The following is a 20,518-nucleotide window of genomic DNA, read 5'->3' as shown; positions in this document are numbered from 1 at the left end:
TCATTGTATGCCTTTATTTTTACCAACAGAGCTGTTTCCACTCTGCAAAAAGAAGGGTGAGGCATCCTAAGGAAGACTTGTTAAATCAGGGAAGACCCCAAATTTGTCTGCTTTCTTCCTTTATTTAGGAGAAATGAAATCCAGATGCTTTGGGCTGCCGAGGTGGGTTGGGCACAGCCTGTGCTCAGTTCTGGGAGCAATCTGCTTCTCCCCAGACAAGCAGCCCCAGGGTACCTGGTTGTGATACTTCCCTCAGTGTGTGTGGTGTTTAGCTGTAATCACCAGCAGGAATGTGTTTTCCTGGACTCTGCAGGACCCAGGAGTTGTGCAGGAAAAGGGATGAGTGAGGGTGCTGCACCGAGGGGATGCTGAGCAGGGTTTCCAGCCAGCAGCAGGTTCCTTCTGCCCTCTAGGGTCCAGCTCGCCTCCCTCCCTCCAGAGAGCAGCTCCAGCTTTTCTGCAGGATGGCTGGAGAGGAAATTTCAGCTTTGAGCCACTCCAAAACCTGCCCTAATGGTGCTCCACTGATGAGAGCAGATGGGATTATGTGCTGCACCAGTTCTCCCAGTCCTTTGTGCCTTGCTGCTGTTTGGTTCAACCCTCAATTAAAAGTGTATTCATGGGTTTATATTCACTGGCTTCTTCATACTCTGGTTTCAATAAAAACTTCAGCTGGGTAGGAAAAGCCCAACTACAAAATAATATTTTAGCAATTACTCTTTAAGAAATCAGGACCTGAAAAGACACAGCAACTGTGGTTTTTATTTAGTTTGGAGAACCAGCCCCAAACCCATGCACTGCTTTTATGCCCAAAAAGGACTTGAGCAGAATGCTACATGAATTAAAAATATGCCAGTATAAAAAAACCCTCTAACCAGTGCTGACCAGTAACAGAGGGAGAAAAAGAAACAGCAAGGATTTCCACTAATTTTTGGTACTAGAAAGTTGGAGAGATAAAGTGTGTCAGTGCATCTAAAACATTTGTTCAATAAATCATTGGGAAATGTGTAATTTATAGGTCTAGTAATGGGGAATATCTGGAACTGGCTCAACTGAAGCTAAGAAATCTCTGAGTGGAAAGAGGAGCTCAGAGACATTTGTTTGTTTTGTTGAACAACCATGGTGTAAAGTGTAATCTTATCAGATTTTAGGTGTGTCCAAAACCTCCCCTCTCCATCTCTGACTTGTCTCATATTAACAGTCTTTTGAGGGCAAGGAGAAAGAAATTTGCTCATGAGTTTTGTATGAAAAGTCTCATGTTCCATTATTCACCAAATCCCTTATTCATGCCAAATTACATAATCCTTTAAAGTGTGTTCCTTCTTCCTTCCACTTCAATTTCTGTCTGCCTTTCTCTTTAACTATTAACTTCCTTATATAAAGAGAGTGACCACCTTGCTGCAAATGGTTTCTCTTTCTAGAAAGACACTTTATGCCCTAACCACCATTAAGTTACTATTGATGGAAACAGGGTTTCATCAGGAAACAGCTGCCAAGAAAGTAATAAGGGTAAATTACACCTCAGAGCAGAGCTGGAGTAGCATTTAATGGATCAGAGAGATTTCATTCACTGTTCTGCCACTGAGTTATTGCACAGCTTCTTAAGGGGAAAAGGTTTCTGCCCACCCTGAGCTCAAAATCAGAATCCTGGAATCAGGTGTTATCAAGAACAAAAGCTGGTTGGCTTTTTTTTCACCTTGGAGTGAGAAGTGTCAGCTTTGTGTGTCTTAAATGCAGTGCTCAAAAGTAGGACTGAGGTTTTACAAATTGCACCTTAATCTTGCAACACCTGCTTACACCTCCAGTGAATAAGGAAGAAATGTTCCTTTAATTTTCAAGTAGATTAAATGGTTTAATTAGTCAGCAAACAGAGCAACAAGATTGGGTTTCTGCTTAGGATCAGAGTACAGCAGAGTTTTTGGCATTGATTTCCTCCTGCAGAACTTCAGGCTGCATATGCAATCCCAAATAACTGGGCTAATTTGGGAAAATCACTTTTACTTAAATTCTGGAATTTAGTTGGAGCCAGGGGCTCTGAACTTGCATGTGATCATGGTTGAGTTGCTGAGGGTTGTTGTCACAGCTCCTGGGACCCAGCTCCCTGCATCCTGATGGGCCAAGAGCTAAACAGCACTGAGGGCAAATAGTTTGGATAAAATCAATTTCAATGAAGGAGCTTTATCTGTGAGAAGACAGGTAGATGTGTTCCTGTGATAGCAACCATAAAGAGTTTGTATTCATATAATTTTTTTCTAAGACTCCTGTATTTATTTCTGCTGCAGGGAAAGTTCCTTCCTGATTTTTCCAGTCTGTGAGGAGGCCAATGCCCAATGAAAAGCAGTGACTCCTCCTGCTGGTCTCCTCTCTTGGCTTGGCACACGTGTGAGAAAAGGCTGTGGGTCTGCTTGGCAGCTCTGCTCTGGCACAGCAGGTGCCAAGTCTGGCTCCAGCAGCATCCCCGTGGGATGCAGCAGGACAGTGTTTGGATGCAGCTCATAATCCTGTGCAGACAGCTGGGAATGTGCCTCAGCAAACTGAGAATTTCCCTGTTTATCTCTCTGGTGTGAAAAATAATGAGATCAAACAGAATGATGCTGTTGAAGCCCACTCAGTGTGCTGTATCCACTGGGAAATGCTCACACCTGGATTCTCTAATAGCTCTGGGGAGGATGGAGCTGCTGGAGGCTTTGAGCCAAGGGCTCTGGCACAAGCAGGGGCTGCTGTGCCTGGGCAGGCTGCTCATCCTGCCAAGCTCTGGCACTGCCTTGCCCAAAAGACTGGCAGGCTGTCTAAAACCCAGGCTCTGGATCATCCAGAGTCTCATGCTGCATCACTCTGGAAAAAAATATCAGCATGGAGGAAGGGATTTATCTTTTCTCTTACAAAATGGAACTGCTGTTTCTTCAGCCAAGATCACTACAGGAAACACTGTCAGTCAATCCACTTTGCTCCATGACAGTGCTCCAAAATCCAGATTTTTTGATTTAGGGCTGGTAAGCAAAGAAACTCATGGGTAACTCCCTTCCCAGTGCTCCTTCTTGGCTCTGAGCCCACCTCAATGACACCAACCTCCATTTTTAGCAGGGTAGATTTAGATGAGGAGCTGGCACAGGGGTGAAAATCTTCAGTAACCATGTTTTATCTGTCAGGATGTTGTTGATGTAGAACCTTAAGAGAGTCAATATTGTTAAAGGACTCCAAAGGGGCAGTGTCCTTGTAACTAAGGGCACTGAGATTTATAAGCTTGATTTTATGCTTCAGAAAGAAAAATGTATTCTAATATTGGAAATAAAAATGTGTGGAGATTTAATGTTAGGAAATCAGGTCCCCATTTCTCTTCATCAGCCATTAAATACGTCCCCAAAGTACCAAGAAATCCCCAGAAATAAAGAAACAAAGAGAACAGAAGAAGTGCAAAGAAAAATAAATGTGTATTTCATCTCATGAAGGTTAAATCTCTGGTATTTTTACTGAATGAAATTTTCCATTCTGATGCTTCGAGGCTTAAATTAATGATTGTGATTATTTAATTTTCCTCCATTTCCCTTCCAGTTGCAACGTCTCTGTTGGTTTTCACACCACACATGAAGAGTTTTGCAGCTGCCACAGTCATTCTTGTGAAGGTACAAGCTGACCCACGCTCAATGCTTCAGTGTAAAAGTCTGGGCTATGTTGCTTTTCCACGGTGCTCATGTAAAACCATGTGTGACTGTGTCTGTCAGCTTCTAGCCAGTCCCTTAGGAAAAATACAGGTCATTCCCTTGGCACCTGTCCCTATAAAATGTACATTGCACAAAGTCATGATTGAAATGTACAGAGGAAATTACACATTCGCCAACAGAAGAAAATAAAAAAGGGGGGGGAAAAAATAAGAGAGAAAAGAAAATCCGATTGCTATTTTACAAGAGAAAAGTGTGTCTCATTCCATACATACAAAATGTTTTCAAATTGTACATAAGTACCAAAGGCATTATGAGAGATTCTTTGGAGATGAAACGAAAGTGCAAGAAAGCCAAGGCAACAGAGCAAATGAAAGGAAGCAAAGCAGCAGCTGTCTTTGCTTTCTAAAGGACAACCAAACTTCCCCTGGTGGGAAATTCACCTCTCAGCTCTCACTGTCAGGACAAAAACACAAACCATTTGCAGCCCAGGTAAGGCCAGGCAAGGCCAGATGCTGTTATAAACCATGGTAGTGCCAAGGTATCTCAGGGAAGCAGCAGCACTCTGGCAGTGGGTGTACCCTCTGCTCAGTGACCTGTTTAGGGCTGAACGAGCTCTTGCAGCTGAGAACTTTGGACCCAGAGATGAATTTCAGGTCAATGAAAAAAATTGATTAGTATTTATTCAAGGCATCCAGCAGTATTAAACCAGGAAAGTCAGCTGTTCATGCCTTTGTTTATTCAGATTAAACACTGAAGGGTAAGCTCTACCCAATATAAATCTTTTATCTGTGAAAATACTGGCAGAATTCATTCCTAGAGGATGAGTCATTTGGTGAGGCTGGTGAAATCTCTGTTATAGGGGCTATTGGAGTCTGTGGGTTGATCTCCTTGAAAAATCAGATTTATTTATTATAATATGGTCCTTTCTTCCATAACTCTAAGATCAAAGATGGGCTTTTAAAGTTTCCTTTCTTCAACACCTCTTACCTAGGGGGTTTTAAATATAGGTAAAGGCAAGACCCATGGGGCACTGGGATGCTCTGCTTGGGTAGCAGGTTTGTGGGAGACCCTGGCACTGCCCTGAGTCAGCAGCGCTGCCGTGGGACACCCTGGCACAGCAGGAAAAGACTTTGCCCCTGGATCTCCAAAGGCACAGGACAACTGTTTGGCCACACATCTTAGGAATGGGCTTTTTCGGACTTCAAGTTGGCACTGGCTACTCTGTAATATTTGTTTGTTTGAAAGGAAGCCAAAGAAATTATCACTCAAGGAACTGCATCACTGCTGCACGGCCTGTGCTGCTTTCAGAAGTGGGATTTCTCCTTGGCATGGCAATCACACACCAATCCCCTCTGCAAATCTTCCTTTTTGACCTAAACAAATCATTGAAAAAGTGATTTGGTTTTGTTTTCATCTGTTTTGGCAAAGAACACGTGTGCACACGTGTTCACACCCACATGCACGTACAGCCACACGTGGGTGCATGGACTCCAACCACATGCACACACTTCTGCAGCCAAAGTTGTGTTGTCCTTTTATCTTGCATGTTATGACAAAGATAAACTGTGAGCTTCATTCAATCTGTACAGAATTTACAGTTCAGATGAATAGCAATGAAGAATACATAGGAATACAGTAGCTGGTGAGTATTTATGGGCTGTGTGTGTTTGTTTTGTTCAGGTATTTTTTAATTAACATCACAGAGGCAATCTTGTATTTTAGCTTCCTGATAAAATCTGTTTAAAGAAGCATTCAAATGCAGTGAATTTTTTAACAAAACAGGATGTTCATTTTTCCCCTTTCCCAGTTATGTTGAGTCACATCACAAACCAGGCAGGTGACACTTTGGTGTCTGTTCAATGCACATATGTTGATTACATGTAGAGATACCTATCAGCACATGGCATGTAATGTGCAATCCGTGTGCAGTACATGTGGATAATGTGCCAAAGTGACACCAAGCAAGATAAATTTTATAAATACAGTGTCTATATTGGAGAAACAGGAATATAGGTTTAGTGTGTGCAGCGTTGTTGCTGTATAAGAACAGTGGCACCCACCTATATGAATTACTGATAAAAGAATAAAACATTTATAAGAATAATTTATTGAATCTCCTAAAGCATTTGATACACCACGCAGCAACTGCAACTATGTTTAAAATCTGCTCTTGGTTTAAAATAACAAAATCTCTGTCATTTATCAGCTATATCTTGTTTTGCCTCGATGTTCCTGAAAGTCTCAGGTACTTTACAATGTGCGTGAATTTTTTGAGGAAAAGTGAAGAAACTTCAAATTTTAGGTGTTTGGGGGGAGGAAAGAGTAACCAACAAAGAAAGGTCTCCATCCTGCCTGCTGACAGGAGCGTGGGATGACTCCAGCTCCAGGGAAGATGCTGGACCAGTGTGAAGAACCAGGCAGGACAGAAAAGACCTGTCACCAGCCTTGGTGACTTGTCATCAGGTCCTCAGCAAGGCTGACCATGGTGTCTGTGGAGGTACTAAAGAACTGAGACCTCCATATCCAATCTGTGATTAATGCTTTTCATGAGCATCACTGCATATGGAAAGCACTGGGTCATGGCCATTGTCATGCTTAAGGGATTACTGTGAAATGCTGCTGATTTAATGGGAGGTGCCCATGGCATATAAAAATAAAGAGAAGTTTCCCCATTGTGGCTTGCAAGGCTTGTGCTGACCTTTTCTTGTGTGGAGTGGAAGGGAGAGAGCATCTCCCCAAGTCCACAGTCATCAGTGTCAAATGGAGATGAAATTCCAGCAGAGGCTTTGCTGACAGTGACATTCAGCCTTGTTTTGGGGTCAGGACCATTATAAATGGAGGTTCTGGCATGGCTTCTGCCTGAAATCATTAACCCTGCCCTAAAATTATAGGCATAGCTGCAGGTGAAATCCAGCCTGGGCTTGGCACTGAGCTTTGGAAAGCCTTGTGGTGAGCTCAGGTTTCTCAAAACCAAGCAAACAAATGCTGCTTGAACAATTCACCTGCAGCTGTATTTACAGGAATTGGGAGAGGGCAAGATGCTTCCAGGTTCACTGGCAGCTTTGGAAACAGCACAGCTTGGACCAGCTGCTTTCCAGTTCTCCCCATGCCCAAGCTGGAGCCTGGCATGCACAGCCACATCTGTGGGTTGCCAAAAGGGACAAGGGTCTTGAAAACAGCTCTTGATTCAGAGAGAAAAAACATCTACACTGGTAGAGCTTGTGAGCTCTTCTAGATGTTCACCTGGACAAGAAAACCTGAGCCAGACCCTCATCCCTGTTCAGCTTTAATCAGCTAAAGCCATGGGGCACAGAGAGCAACACAGACCCCATCCCTGCATGGAAAAGCTCCAGCAGAACAAGCCAGGGATGTGTTGAGGCCACAGTGGCTCAATGAGGAAGCAAATTAATTGCCAATAAAAAGCAAAACTGTCATCCTAACAAAACACAAAGGCTCTGTGGGCATCTGGTGATGCCAGGCCAAGTCTCAGAGCAGAGTTCTGGCATTACAGCTTCCCTGGTAAATAGTCTGGGGAAGGAAGGGGAGGATATGGGGCCAGGGTCAAACCAGGCCAGCAGTGCCAAGAGATGTGAGAGACTGCAAACACCAGCAAATGGACAAAACCTGAAGGTCTCATAACAGCCTGGTACTGCAGTAGGGAGAACACTGGCAAAATATTTATGGAGATGAAAATGTAGCTCAGTGCCACTCTGTAAGGAGAGTGAGAGATGCTTCCATGAGGAGTGGTTATGGCACAGCTGCAGGGTGCCCGAGACCACCAAGGCTCTGGAGAGGGGTGGGTGAATTTCCAGAGTGGTTTCCAAGGTTTGGAAGTCACACCCTCCCCTGTGCCTCGGGCTGTGCTGCAGGCACAAAAGCACATGGCACCCCAGGGCTGGCTGCAGGTGGAGAATCCTACAGGAACTAAGGCAGACACATGGCACGTCCCACACCTGTGGGTTCAAATGGCATCTTTGAAATGAAGACCAGGCCTCCACCCTTGGCACTGCCTGCTCCTCCAAACCCACAGAAAGGACTATGTGGGATGCTCTTTTTCAGGATGGGAAGGAGGTTGTGACACACAGCCAACAATATTCCTATTTCTTCCTCCCCATTTGCTCGTTTGAAGGAACCACAGGTACAAACATGGTTTTTCACCCCGCAGTCACAAGCAGAAATGGAGTCTGTGCATGCTGTGTCAGAGGGATGGGGTGATGGCCAGCTGCAGCATGAAAGACACTTGGTGTATCAGTGTTACCTACAGAAGGCTCCCTGGGAGGACAGCCCCTCCTCAGAGTGATGCTTTTGGCAATGTTACCTTGTCAGGTACTACAGCAATCTGGGAGTGCAGATACAGCTGGAGCATACTGCTCTCTACTCATCTCAGGCTGCATGCAGTAGCAGGCAAAATTGAGAGTACAGTCAGTGAGATAGTCCAGAAAGCACATTCATAAGTTAAAAAGGACCCTGCTGCTACCTAAATTCAAAGCATGATTAATAGTGTATCAAAAGGTGTGTGATCCCTCTCCCTCTAGACACTAAGGTAAGGCAAGCAGTATTGTGTCACTGGGGCATCAAACACTAAGATATACTAAAGAAGATTCCTATGCAGTATTATTATCCTTATTATTAAAAACCCACCCTATTGTTATTGTTAAAAAAAAAAAACAGTGAACCCACACCCCTGCTCTGAGCAGGTTTTGCTCTGTGAGGCAGAAAAGTCGGGGTGTTTGTGTGCTAAAAGCAAAGGTTTGCTTTCACACCTCTGAGCAGCAGTGACCCGCAGGGCTCGGGGGGCTGCTGCCCCCAGCCCTCCCCACAGCCCCCTCCTCAGTGCCACCTGCAGCTGAAGGAGCTTTTGTATCTGATTTCCTTGTTTCTGGCTCAGGAAAAGGAAGCTGATGAGAAGAGAGGAGCTGACCCGTGATGGAGAGAGGATGGAGGGGATGTGGATGTGCAGCTGTGGGTTGGGAAGAAAGGGCTGGAGGCTCAGGGCTCACTCAGTCTGATGGAGAATAGAAATCCTTATCCTGACCCTGGGCTTTTTAACATTCCCAATGAAATACTCACTGCTAAGGGTCTTTGTGTGGGACAACTTTGGGCAAATCCCTTAGAAATTTCAGTTTCTCTTTAAATATTTATATTTTAGTCTTAGCAATAATGTTGCTGTAACCACGGTGTTCTGAGGATATCAGGAAAATGAGATTTCCAGTTGCTCCCTCTTGGGAAAAGTATGAGTGAAGGTGTTTTTCTTTTCTCTTAGGTAATTATCTGTAAGAGGAGCATTTGTATCTGAGGTGATGCTCTGGCTTCTCAGGTAGCTTATACAAACTTTTCCTAAAAATTCACATAATTTAAAATTTTAAAAATCAAGTAAAAATGTAAAAATATACCTATTTATCCATAAATAGCAATGACCCTGCAAAATTTATTTGGACCTGTTAAGCAGCATTGAAACAAAATGCATTTTTAGAAAATCTGATCTATCACATAGTCTGTGTAAAGAAACAGAATGGCTTTCTGAGCAGGATGAGGGGTTTGGTTTTGGTAAGCTCCTTGACATTTTTTGCTTTAAAAACTGTTATTAAGAAAACGGGTCAACAAGGAAATTCACATACAAAATCTGCACTTGAGTAACATTAAAGTCCCTTCCCAAATATTGGGAAATTTGACTTATGGCTGTTCTTCTGTCTCGGGGTCACATTATGAAAGGCAACCTTGCAACATCTCCAGCCACATCTCCTGTTCAGAGAACTCCTCAGACCACCTGAACTCACCCTTAGACCTGAAGAACCCAAAATTTTACTGTGGCTTCATGTCCCAGCCCCAGGCATTGCTTCATCCCACGGGTGGGCCAATTACAGGATTTCTATCCAGACCTAGACCCAGATTATGGGGGAAAAAAAAGCCCAGAATTTTCTTGGAGACCAGAGCTCAGGCTCTGGTCCAAGGTCTGGCTTTACACTCAGCACAGACAAACCTGGAACCAGGCACAGAACCAAGTGTGGGCATGGAGCAGCTCAAGATGGTCTGGAAATTTGGCTTTCGCATCTTCAGCTCTCTTTAGACTCCTCTGTCCACACTTGGCATCACCTAGAACTTGTTTCTGTCCTCCAAAATATATGGAATAAGATTTAGGAGGAAGAGGGGAGCAAAGAGTAGCCCAAGAGAGGCTCAGCAGAGGAACAAAGTTTGCCTGTCCACACTTTTAAAGGTCTTTGTCAACAGGACTGCCTTATCAGCAAGACAAAGCTGATTTATTTTACTTTCTTGTAGTCTGGTGGTTAAAGCTTCTTGTGGGAGATTGCCACCAGGAATGTGTGGTACAGACATGGGGGAACTGAGTGATTAGAAGGGAAGAATTTCAGAGAGTACTGGACTATGATTTAGGACAAGAATGAAATTATTTATGTCAATAAGCAACAAGCAGGACCTATCATTGTTAATGCAGACTCAAATAATTTCATAGAAATGATCAGCATTATTTGTAGCTAATTCTAGTGTAAACTAGCCCCAAATTCCATGGGGTTTTGCCTGGATGAATGAGAAGTGATGATTTATGGCATGGTCATGCATGGAGGTGTGTCAGAATTTCTTTGATATGACGCCACAGAAAAATATATCTCATACCTTCAGAAAAAATTCTATGTGAATTCTATGTGAAATGTATATAAAACCAGTTTTCTGCAATCTGATTAGGGGACAAATCCAACAACTTTTCAAGATACAAGTCAAAAGACCTTTATAGATTTCAGTGCAGGAAGTTGAAGAGGAAAAACTGAATTTTTCCTATGCAACCCCTAAAGATGAGTTTTAAGGTCCCTTTCTACCCAAACCATTCTGTGGTTCTGTGAATCAACAATTCTGTGATTCTGTGACTAAAGACCAGTCATGTACCTGTGCTGCAATAGGACTGCATGACATTATCCTTATCCTCATCCTCATCTGGAATTCCTGCCTCTATATCATACCTTCTGTGCCAAATTTCCAGCAGGCCTTGAAAAGTAATTGCAAACAAGTAAGAGAATAAATCTTTGTTATCTCTGATTTGAACAAAATTTGCAGTGAGCAGCTGGCTGGAGCAATGTTGACTTTTGCCTCACCAAATGCAATTTCCATTCTTGTGGTGGGTAGAAAGCCCAGGCCACCACATTTGATTTAGGACCTGCTGACACTTCTTATTCTAGCAGAAAGGATCTCATTTTGGAACACACTAGAGGCAAATCTGCACAATTTACAGCATTTGGCATTTAAAGCTGTCTCTGTGTGGAGGTCAAGGACATTGCTGTGTTAACTCTGCACAAAGAGATCTGGAGCCAGAAGGAGTTTTGGAGCACAAACAAAGAGGGAAAAAACTGCAGAAGTTAACAAAAACAGGGCTCAAGAGGGGGGAGAAAAGAACTATCATGGCTGGAAGCCCAGTTTGTCCCTAAGAACAAGGTTTTCCCCTGCTGGAATGGTGAAAAATGGCAGGAAAAGTAGTGAAGATACTTCCCCCTTCCTCATTCCATGGTAAGACTGGTGTGCTGGCCCTGGGCACTAGCAAAAGAATGGTTTTATTTCCTGTCTGCAAGCTGTCAGACTGCACCCACATCTTCCCTAAGGCCAAAATTATCCTGGGTCTCCCCTGGTTGCTGTGTCTGGTCAAGCAAACAGGAGGAGAGAAAAAGGCTGTGAGTCTCCCTTCACCCCAAGCAAATCAATGTTCAACCGCTCAAAGGCCACACAGAAATGAAGTTGTTACCTAAATATCCTTAACAGGCTCTTGATATGACACAGGGAAAATGTGGGAAGACAGGGTTTGAAATCACAGCAGAAAACACATGTGGGATTTGGGCAGTGGATGCACAGCAAGGTTCAGAGGCACAATGCCAGCCATGGTGTCCCAGCCCTGGAAAGAGACCCCAAACAAAACTCCTCCTGATCCACCCCACTGCAAATAAAAACCCCTACCAACTTATCCACGTGAAGGATCACTTTGTGGCTTTGTTTTGGTCCCAAAAGAAACTTTGAGCATCACTTTTCCCCTCTCCTTCCCCCAGCTGAAGGAGATGCTGAGGTTCCTGGCAATGACACAATGACCTTTCCAAGTGGAAGTGCTTCCACAACAACAAAATGGGGCAGACTGGGATTGGCACACAGGCAAGAGGCTTCTGAAAGACCATGAAGAAACAAAGCAGTGCCTCACAGCTTGAGGGGTCCAAACAAACCAAAGGATGTCCCGAGAACATGGGGGTGAGATTCTTGGCAGGGCTGAAGAAGAAAGGAAAGATTTTCACGGGCATAGTTTGTGCAAAAGTGTTCAGGCACAATGCAAACTGTAAGAAAAGTGCCCACTCTGACCAACAGGACTTCCAGAGGATGGAGCTCAGCACTTAACTCGCAGCAAGGCAGGGACCACAGCATCCTGCACATCAACCCTCTCCCTTTGCCTAGTGGCTGTGCCTCCCCAACAGCTCTGTTGGCCATGAGAATGGCTTGGGATCATGGCAGCCCTCCACAGGGGTTGCCTTTGGTTTGTCTTTGCTTTCAAAGCACCCCCAGCTCCCTTGTCAGCAGAAGGAGAGATAATTAAATATAATACATGGTTTAAAATATAAAATTCCATCCCCATAGTGTCTTGTCCTCTTTCTCTGTTTCATTTCTTTGCCCTCTGGATTGTCCCTCTTCTTGCACTCAAGCTCACATTTCTGAGTTTTTCCTAAGATGGGATCATTTCCAAACTGCCCTGGTTGAGAGCAGTGCCCCAGCAAGTCCCACTTAAGGCCACATCTTCTGCTCATGCAAATATCCCAGCCACCATCCCTCTCCTCCAGGGGCCTACACAACACTTCCATGTATTATACTGGAATTATGAAACCTTCCTGACAGCTAATGAGGGACCACAGAGTAACAACCCCTCATTATTACACGTGCCCTGAAACCTAAGCTAGAAACAGACATGTATTCTGTCTGTGACTCCAAAACACCTAAAGGTGTGATCAACTCCTGCCACGACATAGCAATTGTCAGCCACCAGTTAATGTGATCTACAAAAGCCCTGGTTGGGTGATTTGCTCCTGCCCTGCGCTTCTGAAGATTCCCAAGAAATGCAAATTGCCTACTCTGCGCCATTGAAGTTTCACCTAATGATCTTAGAAAGAGAGTATGAAAGAAATCTGGACTTCACGGCTCCACTTTGCTCATCACCGTGACCTCTTCCACAAATGCAGGCTCGGACCTGCTCGTTCCCCCCCAGAGTAAGCTGCAAGAAAGTTATCTGCCAGCTAAGGGTGTCCTAGAAAGAGGAAAGCCTTAGCTGTCAATCTCCTTGAGAAGTTCCACAGCTGGACAGCCGGGGCTGCCAGCGCTGGGACGTGGCTGCAGGGAGGCTTCACTGCCGGGGGGTCGACCAGCCCATGTCACTGAAGGGTCCCTCGCCCGTGGCCGACCTCGGGGGGGGCCCGCAGGGCGTGCAGAGGTCAGAGTCGGTGTCCGACTCCCCTTCCGCAATGTAGGGTCTGATTTTGGCCACGGCTGCATAGCAACCGTTGTTAAGGATGTCCAAATTCTCTTTGGACTGGGAGATGCTAAAGCCGCTGAAAGAGCGCTCCAGCTCCTCGTGGTCCACCGAGGGGATGGAGATGGACGTGTCGCTGTCTCTCAGGGCGCTCTCGTGGTGCTTGGCCGTCTCTTCTCCGCGCAGGAACTCGGCGCTGGCGCGGTGCCCGGCGCTGTAGGCGGACAGCGAGCGCTCGTGCGAGGGCGGCGGCGGGATCCGCACCAGCGAGCCGGGCTCCCCCAGGGGCGACGAGCCGCGGCTCTGCCGCTGGCACGACGTGGAGGGCGGGCACGCGTTGCTCGGCGCTGGAGGGGCCGAGAAGTTCTTCTGGCCCATGGAGCTGGTGGACCTGATGATCTTGATGATGCAGCCGTTCTTGTCGATGTGCTCCCTGCTGTCTTCGGGGCTGTGGTAGGGAGGGGCTGGGTCTGGTTCTTTGGACCCAAAGTAAGCCTCTGTCTCCGTTGGGGGGATGCCCATGCGCTGCATGTAAATGTTCACCAGGAAGTCCAGCTTCTTCTCCATGGACTGAACCTGCAAAACCAGCACAGTTCCAGCACCACGTGCACAATAACAACCCGAGTAAGAGCAGCTTCCCTCGAGGCACAATGTGGAGCTGGGCTTTGTAGAGCACCTCTGCCTACAGTCACCCACACATCCCAAACTTTTCGTGAATATTTAATTGCCTTGTTCTGAAGGGTTTAATTCTCCTTTTTACAGGGTTTCCCTTGCTACAGCATTTTCCTTATGCCCCTCTAATCTTTATGATAGGCACCAAGTTCTAGAGAAGCTGCAGCACACTTGCTTCTTCCAGCTCCTTCCTGCACTTTGCACTTGTCTGCAAAATCCCGATGGCTTTCTGAGCCCTTGCTCTATGAAGATTTTAAATCTTCGGCAAGGCCAGCAGATCCAGCAGCCACGCTCAGGGACTCATTTGAAATGTGCCCAGCATGGTAGCAAAGAAACCAATGTGCTGTTTTCAAAAACAATGCAGGCTTTTGACAGACTCACTAAACTAGACTCAAAGTGCCTGCTTTGAAAGTTGCACTTAGGCTACCAAGGCATTTAGTGCCCTTTCATAACATCAACCTTGCTTCTTTTCCAAAGCATTCTGGGCTCTCACTTTTTTTTTAGCTGAAAGGAAACTGAGGGGAAAAACCCAGGAAAAACAACCCAATGCATGCAACATCCTCTGATAAGAACCCCTTCCTGACCCAAGATACCTGTTTTTCAACTTTTCCAAGCCTGCCCATCATGCTGGGGTCTTCAGGCAGCTCCCCTTCGGCCGGGCCTTTGGTCCGATCCTTGTCGGTCATGGAGGATCCTCTCCCAACGATCTGGTCAACTCTACCGGGATCAGAAAATCCCCCCGCCCCCGGAAAAGAACCTGGAGTCAGTTGGAGGCAGCAGGTGAGGAGGGCACTGCTTGTTGTGCCTCCATGGGACAAAGCAACAGCCTCTCTCCCAACTAACACTCCAAATTACTCACAGACACGCAGTGGCACTGAAGTGTTAATTCAGATGCAAAATTCAGAGCAGTATTAGCAGAGTTTGAAATTATCCATTTCTGTTTATACAGGTAAAAACCTGGCACATTATGCACAGTAAATTTACCCACTGCAAAGAATTTCTTTAACTGGCTTCCTTCCAAATCAATTAACTTCTTATTTGCATTGGGAAATTATTATTTTAGGGGAAGATCAAGTTTTCTGTCTAGCAAATATCAATGGGATCTTTTTAAGTCTTTGCAGCAGTTTCCTCTCCTCAATGCAAATGTCCATGTGTAATTCTCATGTCCATGAAAATGAGCTGCTTGTCCTAAGTTCCAGACAAACAGGTGCAGTGATAACTGTTTTAGTGGAATTGTATCAAGGCTGAATTTGGCCAGAACTCACCAGAACTCACCAAACTGCTTTCATCTTAACGCAGTTCTCATGTGTACTCTTAGACGTTTTTTATTAGCAGGGCTCTCAGCTGGGAGCAGCAGAGGATGCTCCTGCCAAATAAGCCAGGAAAGGTTACCAGGCACATAATTTGGTACTGAATTCTTTACACATGCCACATTTGCACTTCCTTATTCCCAGTATGGAAACACCTGGGTTGATTTTCAGCTCCATATACAGAGGAAGGAAGAGGGCAGAGCCAGTTTGGAAGCTGGGACGCAATTTTATTAGAAGCATCAAATATAAATTTCTGGAGAGTAAACAGTGGAGCTTCTTGATTCCTCCAAAGTCCGGGAGAACTTATTTTTGGAATAACTCCTTAATGGCAGCCAGATTTATAGACTAATTCTGTGCTGGGCAAACTTTACTCTTGCATAATGCACCAAATGTCAGGGTGGCAGGGGGAAAGAAGGGTTAATTAATCTGACTGAAACCAAGTCGAGGTATCTTGAGCGAAAACTCAAAATGCTTCTTACGCAGTTCTGCCGTGTGGGCCATGGGTCCATGCACCAGGAGGAGGAAAAGGAAGGAGCTGAACACAGACAGACAGGGGAAAATGAACAAACAAAAACCAAGGAAAGGAATGAGACGTGAGGCTATTTCCAACACAAGAGCCATCTGTTTGCTTCACGCTGGACAGGGACTTCATACGGATGTTGGCTGATGACACTGAGGGACAGGGACCAGTGGGAATGGACCAGCGTGGCTCCCTTAGCTTATATTAGAGCAAGAGCACTTCACAGCACCAGAGCTGGCTCAAAGAGATGAAGTGGGTGAGCACATCACACCAAAGACAGAAAATATGAGCCAACAATCATTTCAGAGTTTAGCTTTGATTCCAGAAGCTACTTGATTTGGGCAGGGATGTGGCAGAATTCTGTTCTGCTTAAAAAGCCATGTTTGATCCTTTGCTTAGCAATATAAGCACAGGAGTACAAGGAGCACCAAGTGCTGGAATTACAAGTGTGAGGAATATGCATGCCTTATTTCTCTCTTGTAATGGGAGAAGGAAATCACTGACATTTACAGGAACTCCCCATGAGGGATGCAATTACTGACAGGACATACAGCACAAGAAATCCTAGGACAATGTCGTTACCATGTGAGCAAGGAGCTGTTAAATTGGATACCTCGGGCTACCTTGGTGGGGAGTCACAAGTCAAGGCGTGGTACAGCCACTGTATGAACTCCTCTCCTAGATGCACAAGCAAGTAGACTGGTAAAACAATGAACACGAGTTTAAAGAGGCCCAAAGTCTAAATGTTATTGAGTATCGCAGAAGGCCAAGAACAATCAGGGTGCTCTGTCCTCCTGTCCCATCCAGCACCCACACTGACACTGAAATGTGTCCACTAATGGAAATGAGATGTCCCTCAGCAGCTGTGGAGCAGAGCAGGGAGGAAGGACAGACTGTGACAGAGAGAGGAGAACCCAACATTGCATTGTAATGACAGAGAGAGCCTTGTTCCCTAATTCTAGCCTTGCAGAAATCAAAGCTGTCTTTCATGCCTGAAGAGAAGAGCTCTCCAGTGAGCGAACCTCACATGGCCCATTTCAGGGCCAGCTGGCTCTTCACAGATGGACTGATCACTAAGAAGAGCAATAAACTGTTGCTCACCTTCAAAGCCTTTAGACCTGCTGGGGTTTAGGAGCAGGGCTGAAGCCTTTCACAGAGCTCAGCCATAAAGCATTCAGAAGCCCTTTCCCCTTATATCACTGACACCAGAGCCCAGAATTCCCACTTGATTCATTGTCTTTGTGTCTATACCTGAACACAGCCCTGACTCCTGGGGTGGTTGTCTTCCACAGCCCTGAGGAAGCAGAGCCAGATCTCTCCTGGGAGGGAGGGCAGCACCAGGGATGGTGCAGGGGGCAGCTCTGGGCCTCTGGCCTCAGTGCAGAGAGGGGAGAATAAGGTGAACCAAGTCCTTCTCTCATTATGGGAGAAACCATTCTCAAGGTCTCCCACCCCTTCCCTTCCCATGGCACAAGCTGGACCACAGGAGAGTGCTCCTACCCTCAGCAAAGCACAGAGATTTCATTTGTGCCTTATCTGATACAAGAGAAAAGAGGCAATTCCCTGCAAGCTCCCAACCCACCTGCACCAAGAGCAGGAGGTCCTTTTAGCCATTACAAGATTTTGAGGTTTTGTCCAAACTGGCCAATGAAGCTCAAAAGATGAAGAAAGAACACATTCCACTTTAGCAAGCAGAAGGGGATAATTTATGTTCTTACAGCATGACAAAGGAGCAAGAATCTTCTGAGGTGCCCATCCCACTTCTACACTACAGCCCATGGGGAGGCTTGTGTCTTCTTAATTCTTAATTTTGCTGTGCAAAATGCACATGTGCAGAGGGAAGAATTCAGCTGAAGCTTTGGAAGAGCCAGCCCCATGTTCCTCCTTTCCTGGCAGAAGAGGATTCAGAGATTTCTAAGAATGCACAACAAACTGTGCCATCTGCTGTCCTTGGTTGGCTCTGCTGGGCCTCAGCTTGGGAGGGAGAGAGAAGAGGGGATTGCTCTTTAAAGTGGACTTTACTGTCTTTCCTTCTTTCTAATGATACAAAAAAAAATGTAAATTCTTGCATCAGCCACAGTGCAGGTTTTCTCATGCTTCATTATGCTTCATGCTAACAGTGCATGCAGAGGTGTAATATGTCACCCTCGGGCCAGAAGCAGACATCAAAAGGTCAAACGGCTCAAATGAGATAAAAATGAAGTGTTTGGGAATAGATAGTCAAGTGTTTTCTTTTCTTTTTTTTTTCTTTATCTCTTAAAAATTTTTGTAAACAATCCAGGCATTGAAGCCAAACCCCCTTCATCCATGTCACAGGACTGGCCACTTATCCCTGCATTTGGCAATAAAAGTTGCTCTGGACAAATTTTGGTCAACAACTGTTGTCTAGAAATTACAGCTGAGATTGCACCTATTCTAGGCTAAATCAGCTGATCCAGGGAATTTTATCCAAATTGTCTGTGTGTAGAGCATGGAGCAAACACCATCAGCCAAACCACAGCTGTGAGCATCTACCAAAATCCCCCTGACTTTGCTGGGAGCTGCTTGCAGAAAGATTTTTGGCCAAACTGAGCGATCCATAGGGTCAAGACAGCTCATGGGACATCCCTGCCATGATGTTTGTCTGGGGCAGAATTTGGCTAAAACAGGAGGTGCAGACTGAAAAGGAGAGGCTGGAGCCATCCATGGGGACCTCACAGGACACATCCCCATGGCACAGACCCAAAGTTCATGGCAGCAGCAGAGCCTGACCCAGGGGCTGGATCTGGGCTTGGGGCTGCTCAGAGCTCTGGTTCCCATCCATCAGCCCCTTGAGCACCTCACAAGTGCTGCTGGTGTCTGTGGGAGGATAAAACTGCCAAAAATTAAGTGCTGCATAAGCCTTTGAATGGGTGGGAACAGAGATTTCAGCAGCCTTCTGTATCCTGCTGCTTTCTGCACCCACAGCTTGGTAAGGGGGAAATGAAAAAAATTGTTGGAAAAGGGAGAAATTATGAAAAGAAAGTCTAAACATCCCAGGAGCCTTGTGGGCACGTGCAAAGATTTTTTAATCAGTATTAGAAACTGTATAAACGGTAGGGGGAAAGTCATTAGCATGAAGCTGATACAGCAACACTCTTGGACTGAATAAAATAAATATCCCAGTTTGAGGCCTCCTCCCCTCAGATCCATCAATCACCTTGGCTGTGTGTGAGGCACAAGTTCTCCCATTAAAATCTTGCTTTCAGTGAAGGCTTGTTGGACATATCATTTTAAAGGTTAAATACAACAAAAATCCCTTTGAATATGTATTTTTATTTTTAAATAGAAATGTTTCTGCAAATAACAACGTTATTTCATTTTCAAAGACTTCTTTTGGCAAGGAGGAGGAATGGGAAAAATACTTTTCTGAAAGCATTTTTTTCAAGCATAAAGCTTTGGGCTTCTAGAACATTCTATTTTTTTAATGTTTGAGCTAGCTGAGTGGGAAAAGGTAAGCTTTCAATATTCCTTTTACTTACATTTCTCTAGTGAAGATTATTCAGAGCAGCTTAAATAAAAATCAAGAGATTTGTCACATATTAGCTCTTAGGGAGCAAATATATTTAGGGAAAAAAAAATATTTGAGGCTCAGCTTACTGCATTTAAAAATCACCTACTATTTCTACACAGAAAATTACTTTCTGGCAAATATTTATACCTGCCTTGGGCTCTAGTGGTTTCAGTGCAAGGAGAAAATAGAGCCCAGCTCATGGCCTTGCTGCCAGACCTCAGAATGCCCTAAAATGGGATTTTTTGTGACAATAGATTCCTCATTGCATGAGCTTCAGACATGGTTTTACTGAGGGAGAGAACTTAATGAGAACTATCACGCTGTGTGACTGAGGGCTGATTTTGACTCCTGCTCCTTTTGCTTGGAAAATCAGGATTGATTTATTATTTTTCAGAATACGAGTGCCATGGTTGTAGTATTTTAAGACAATTATTTCCTCCATGGTCAGTATAGTGGCACCAGGAAGAAACAGAGACCACTGTGCTCATCAGCTACAAAACACTTCATTCTTACTTTGCCCACTGAAATAAACTAATTTCATTGTCCAAAGAGCTGCAGAGGCTCCTTTGCTTGTGTGTGGATGGTGTCACCCTTCAGGAAGTGGAATGTTCACTTTATATTGGCTTTGTGGGGAAATATTCCACCTTTCACGTTTGAAGACAGCCTGATAAAATATGAAATCTTTTAAAAAGACATAATTTGGTTTTCTAACACCTCGGAGAAGACTGAAAACAGGAAACAGGCTCGCTGAAGGAACTGATGGTTATTGATGGCTGAATGAATGAACATCCCCTTTTTTGTTCCCCTCTGGCTTGAAGGCAAATCAGAGCACGCCCAGAGCAGCAAACCTGTGAGTCATGAGCTGCACTGCTAAGTGAGAAATGCCGTCATATAACTGGCATGAAAGGGGTTTGACATTAAGCAAATGAAAAAAAATTAAAAATCCAGAGAAAGCGGCATTTTGGCGAATCCTAACCTAGGCGAGTATTGGGGAGACTCTTTGGAAGAATACATGGGTCCTTTGGTTGGATACTTCTTATGCCGGGGAGTTGAAGGGGGTGGGGGACCCACAATCATATCTATCCTGGCAAAGTAAATAAGAAAAAAGACACCAGCAAAATGCATAATGAAGCAACACGTAGAGAAAAGTTGGTCAGAGAAAAGTCGCAGAAAGAAACAACTGACAAACAGAAGGACAGGGAGAGAAAGAGAATCTGAAAATATATTCCACTGGAAACAGAAGGCTGGTGGTAGGAGAGAGCCTTCTTACCCACCTCAGGGTAAGATTTGGAGATTTAGGCACCACTGCAACATCATTTAGGA

At 45.0% G+C, this 20,518-nt stretch overlaps 1 protein-coding gene across 3 annotated transcripts in view; it reads right to left on the bottom strand.

The window, feature by feature from the left end:
* Positions 1 to 3,412: 3,412 nt before the first annotated feature.
* The window catches only part of KCNQ2 (potassium voltage-gated channel subfamily Q member 2), a 75,554-nt gene continuing 58,448 nt past the window's right edge, over positions 3,413 to 20,518 (bottom strand). For 2 of the 3 annotated variants that reach the window (XM_079321705.1, XM_079321704.1), the window contains 3 exons: positions 20,172 to 20,279; positions 14,427 to 14,550; positions 3,413 to 13,737 (listed from right to left, as the gene is read on the bottom strand). In XM_079321705.1, coding sequence (XP_079177831.1) covers positions 13,036 to 13,737; positions 14,427 to 14,550; positions 20,172 to 20,279 — 934 coding nt within the window. In that variant the 3' untranslated portion in view covers positions 3,413 to 13,035. The remainder of the gene's footprint in view (positions 13,738 to 14,426; positions 14,551 to 20,171; positions 20,280 to 20,518) is intronic. The other variant, XM_079321706.1, reaches the window with a different exon arrangement.

Source organism: Erithacus rubecula (genome assembly GCF_903797595.1).
Source record: "Erithacus rubecula genome assembly, chromosome: 18".
Lineage (NCBI taxonomy): Eukaryota > Metazoa > Chordata > Aves > Passeriformes > Muscicapidae > Erithacus > Erithacus rubecula.
Note: the sequence above shows the minus strand (reverse complement) of the source record. Positions and strands in the feature narration are given on the sequence as shown.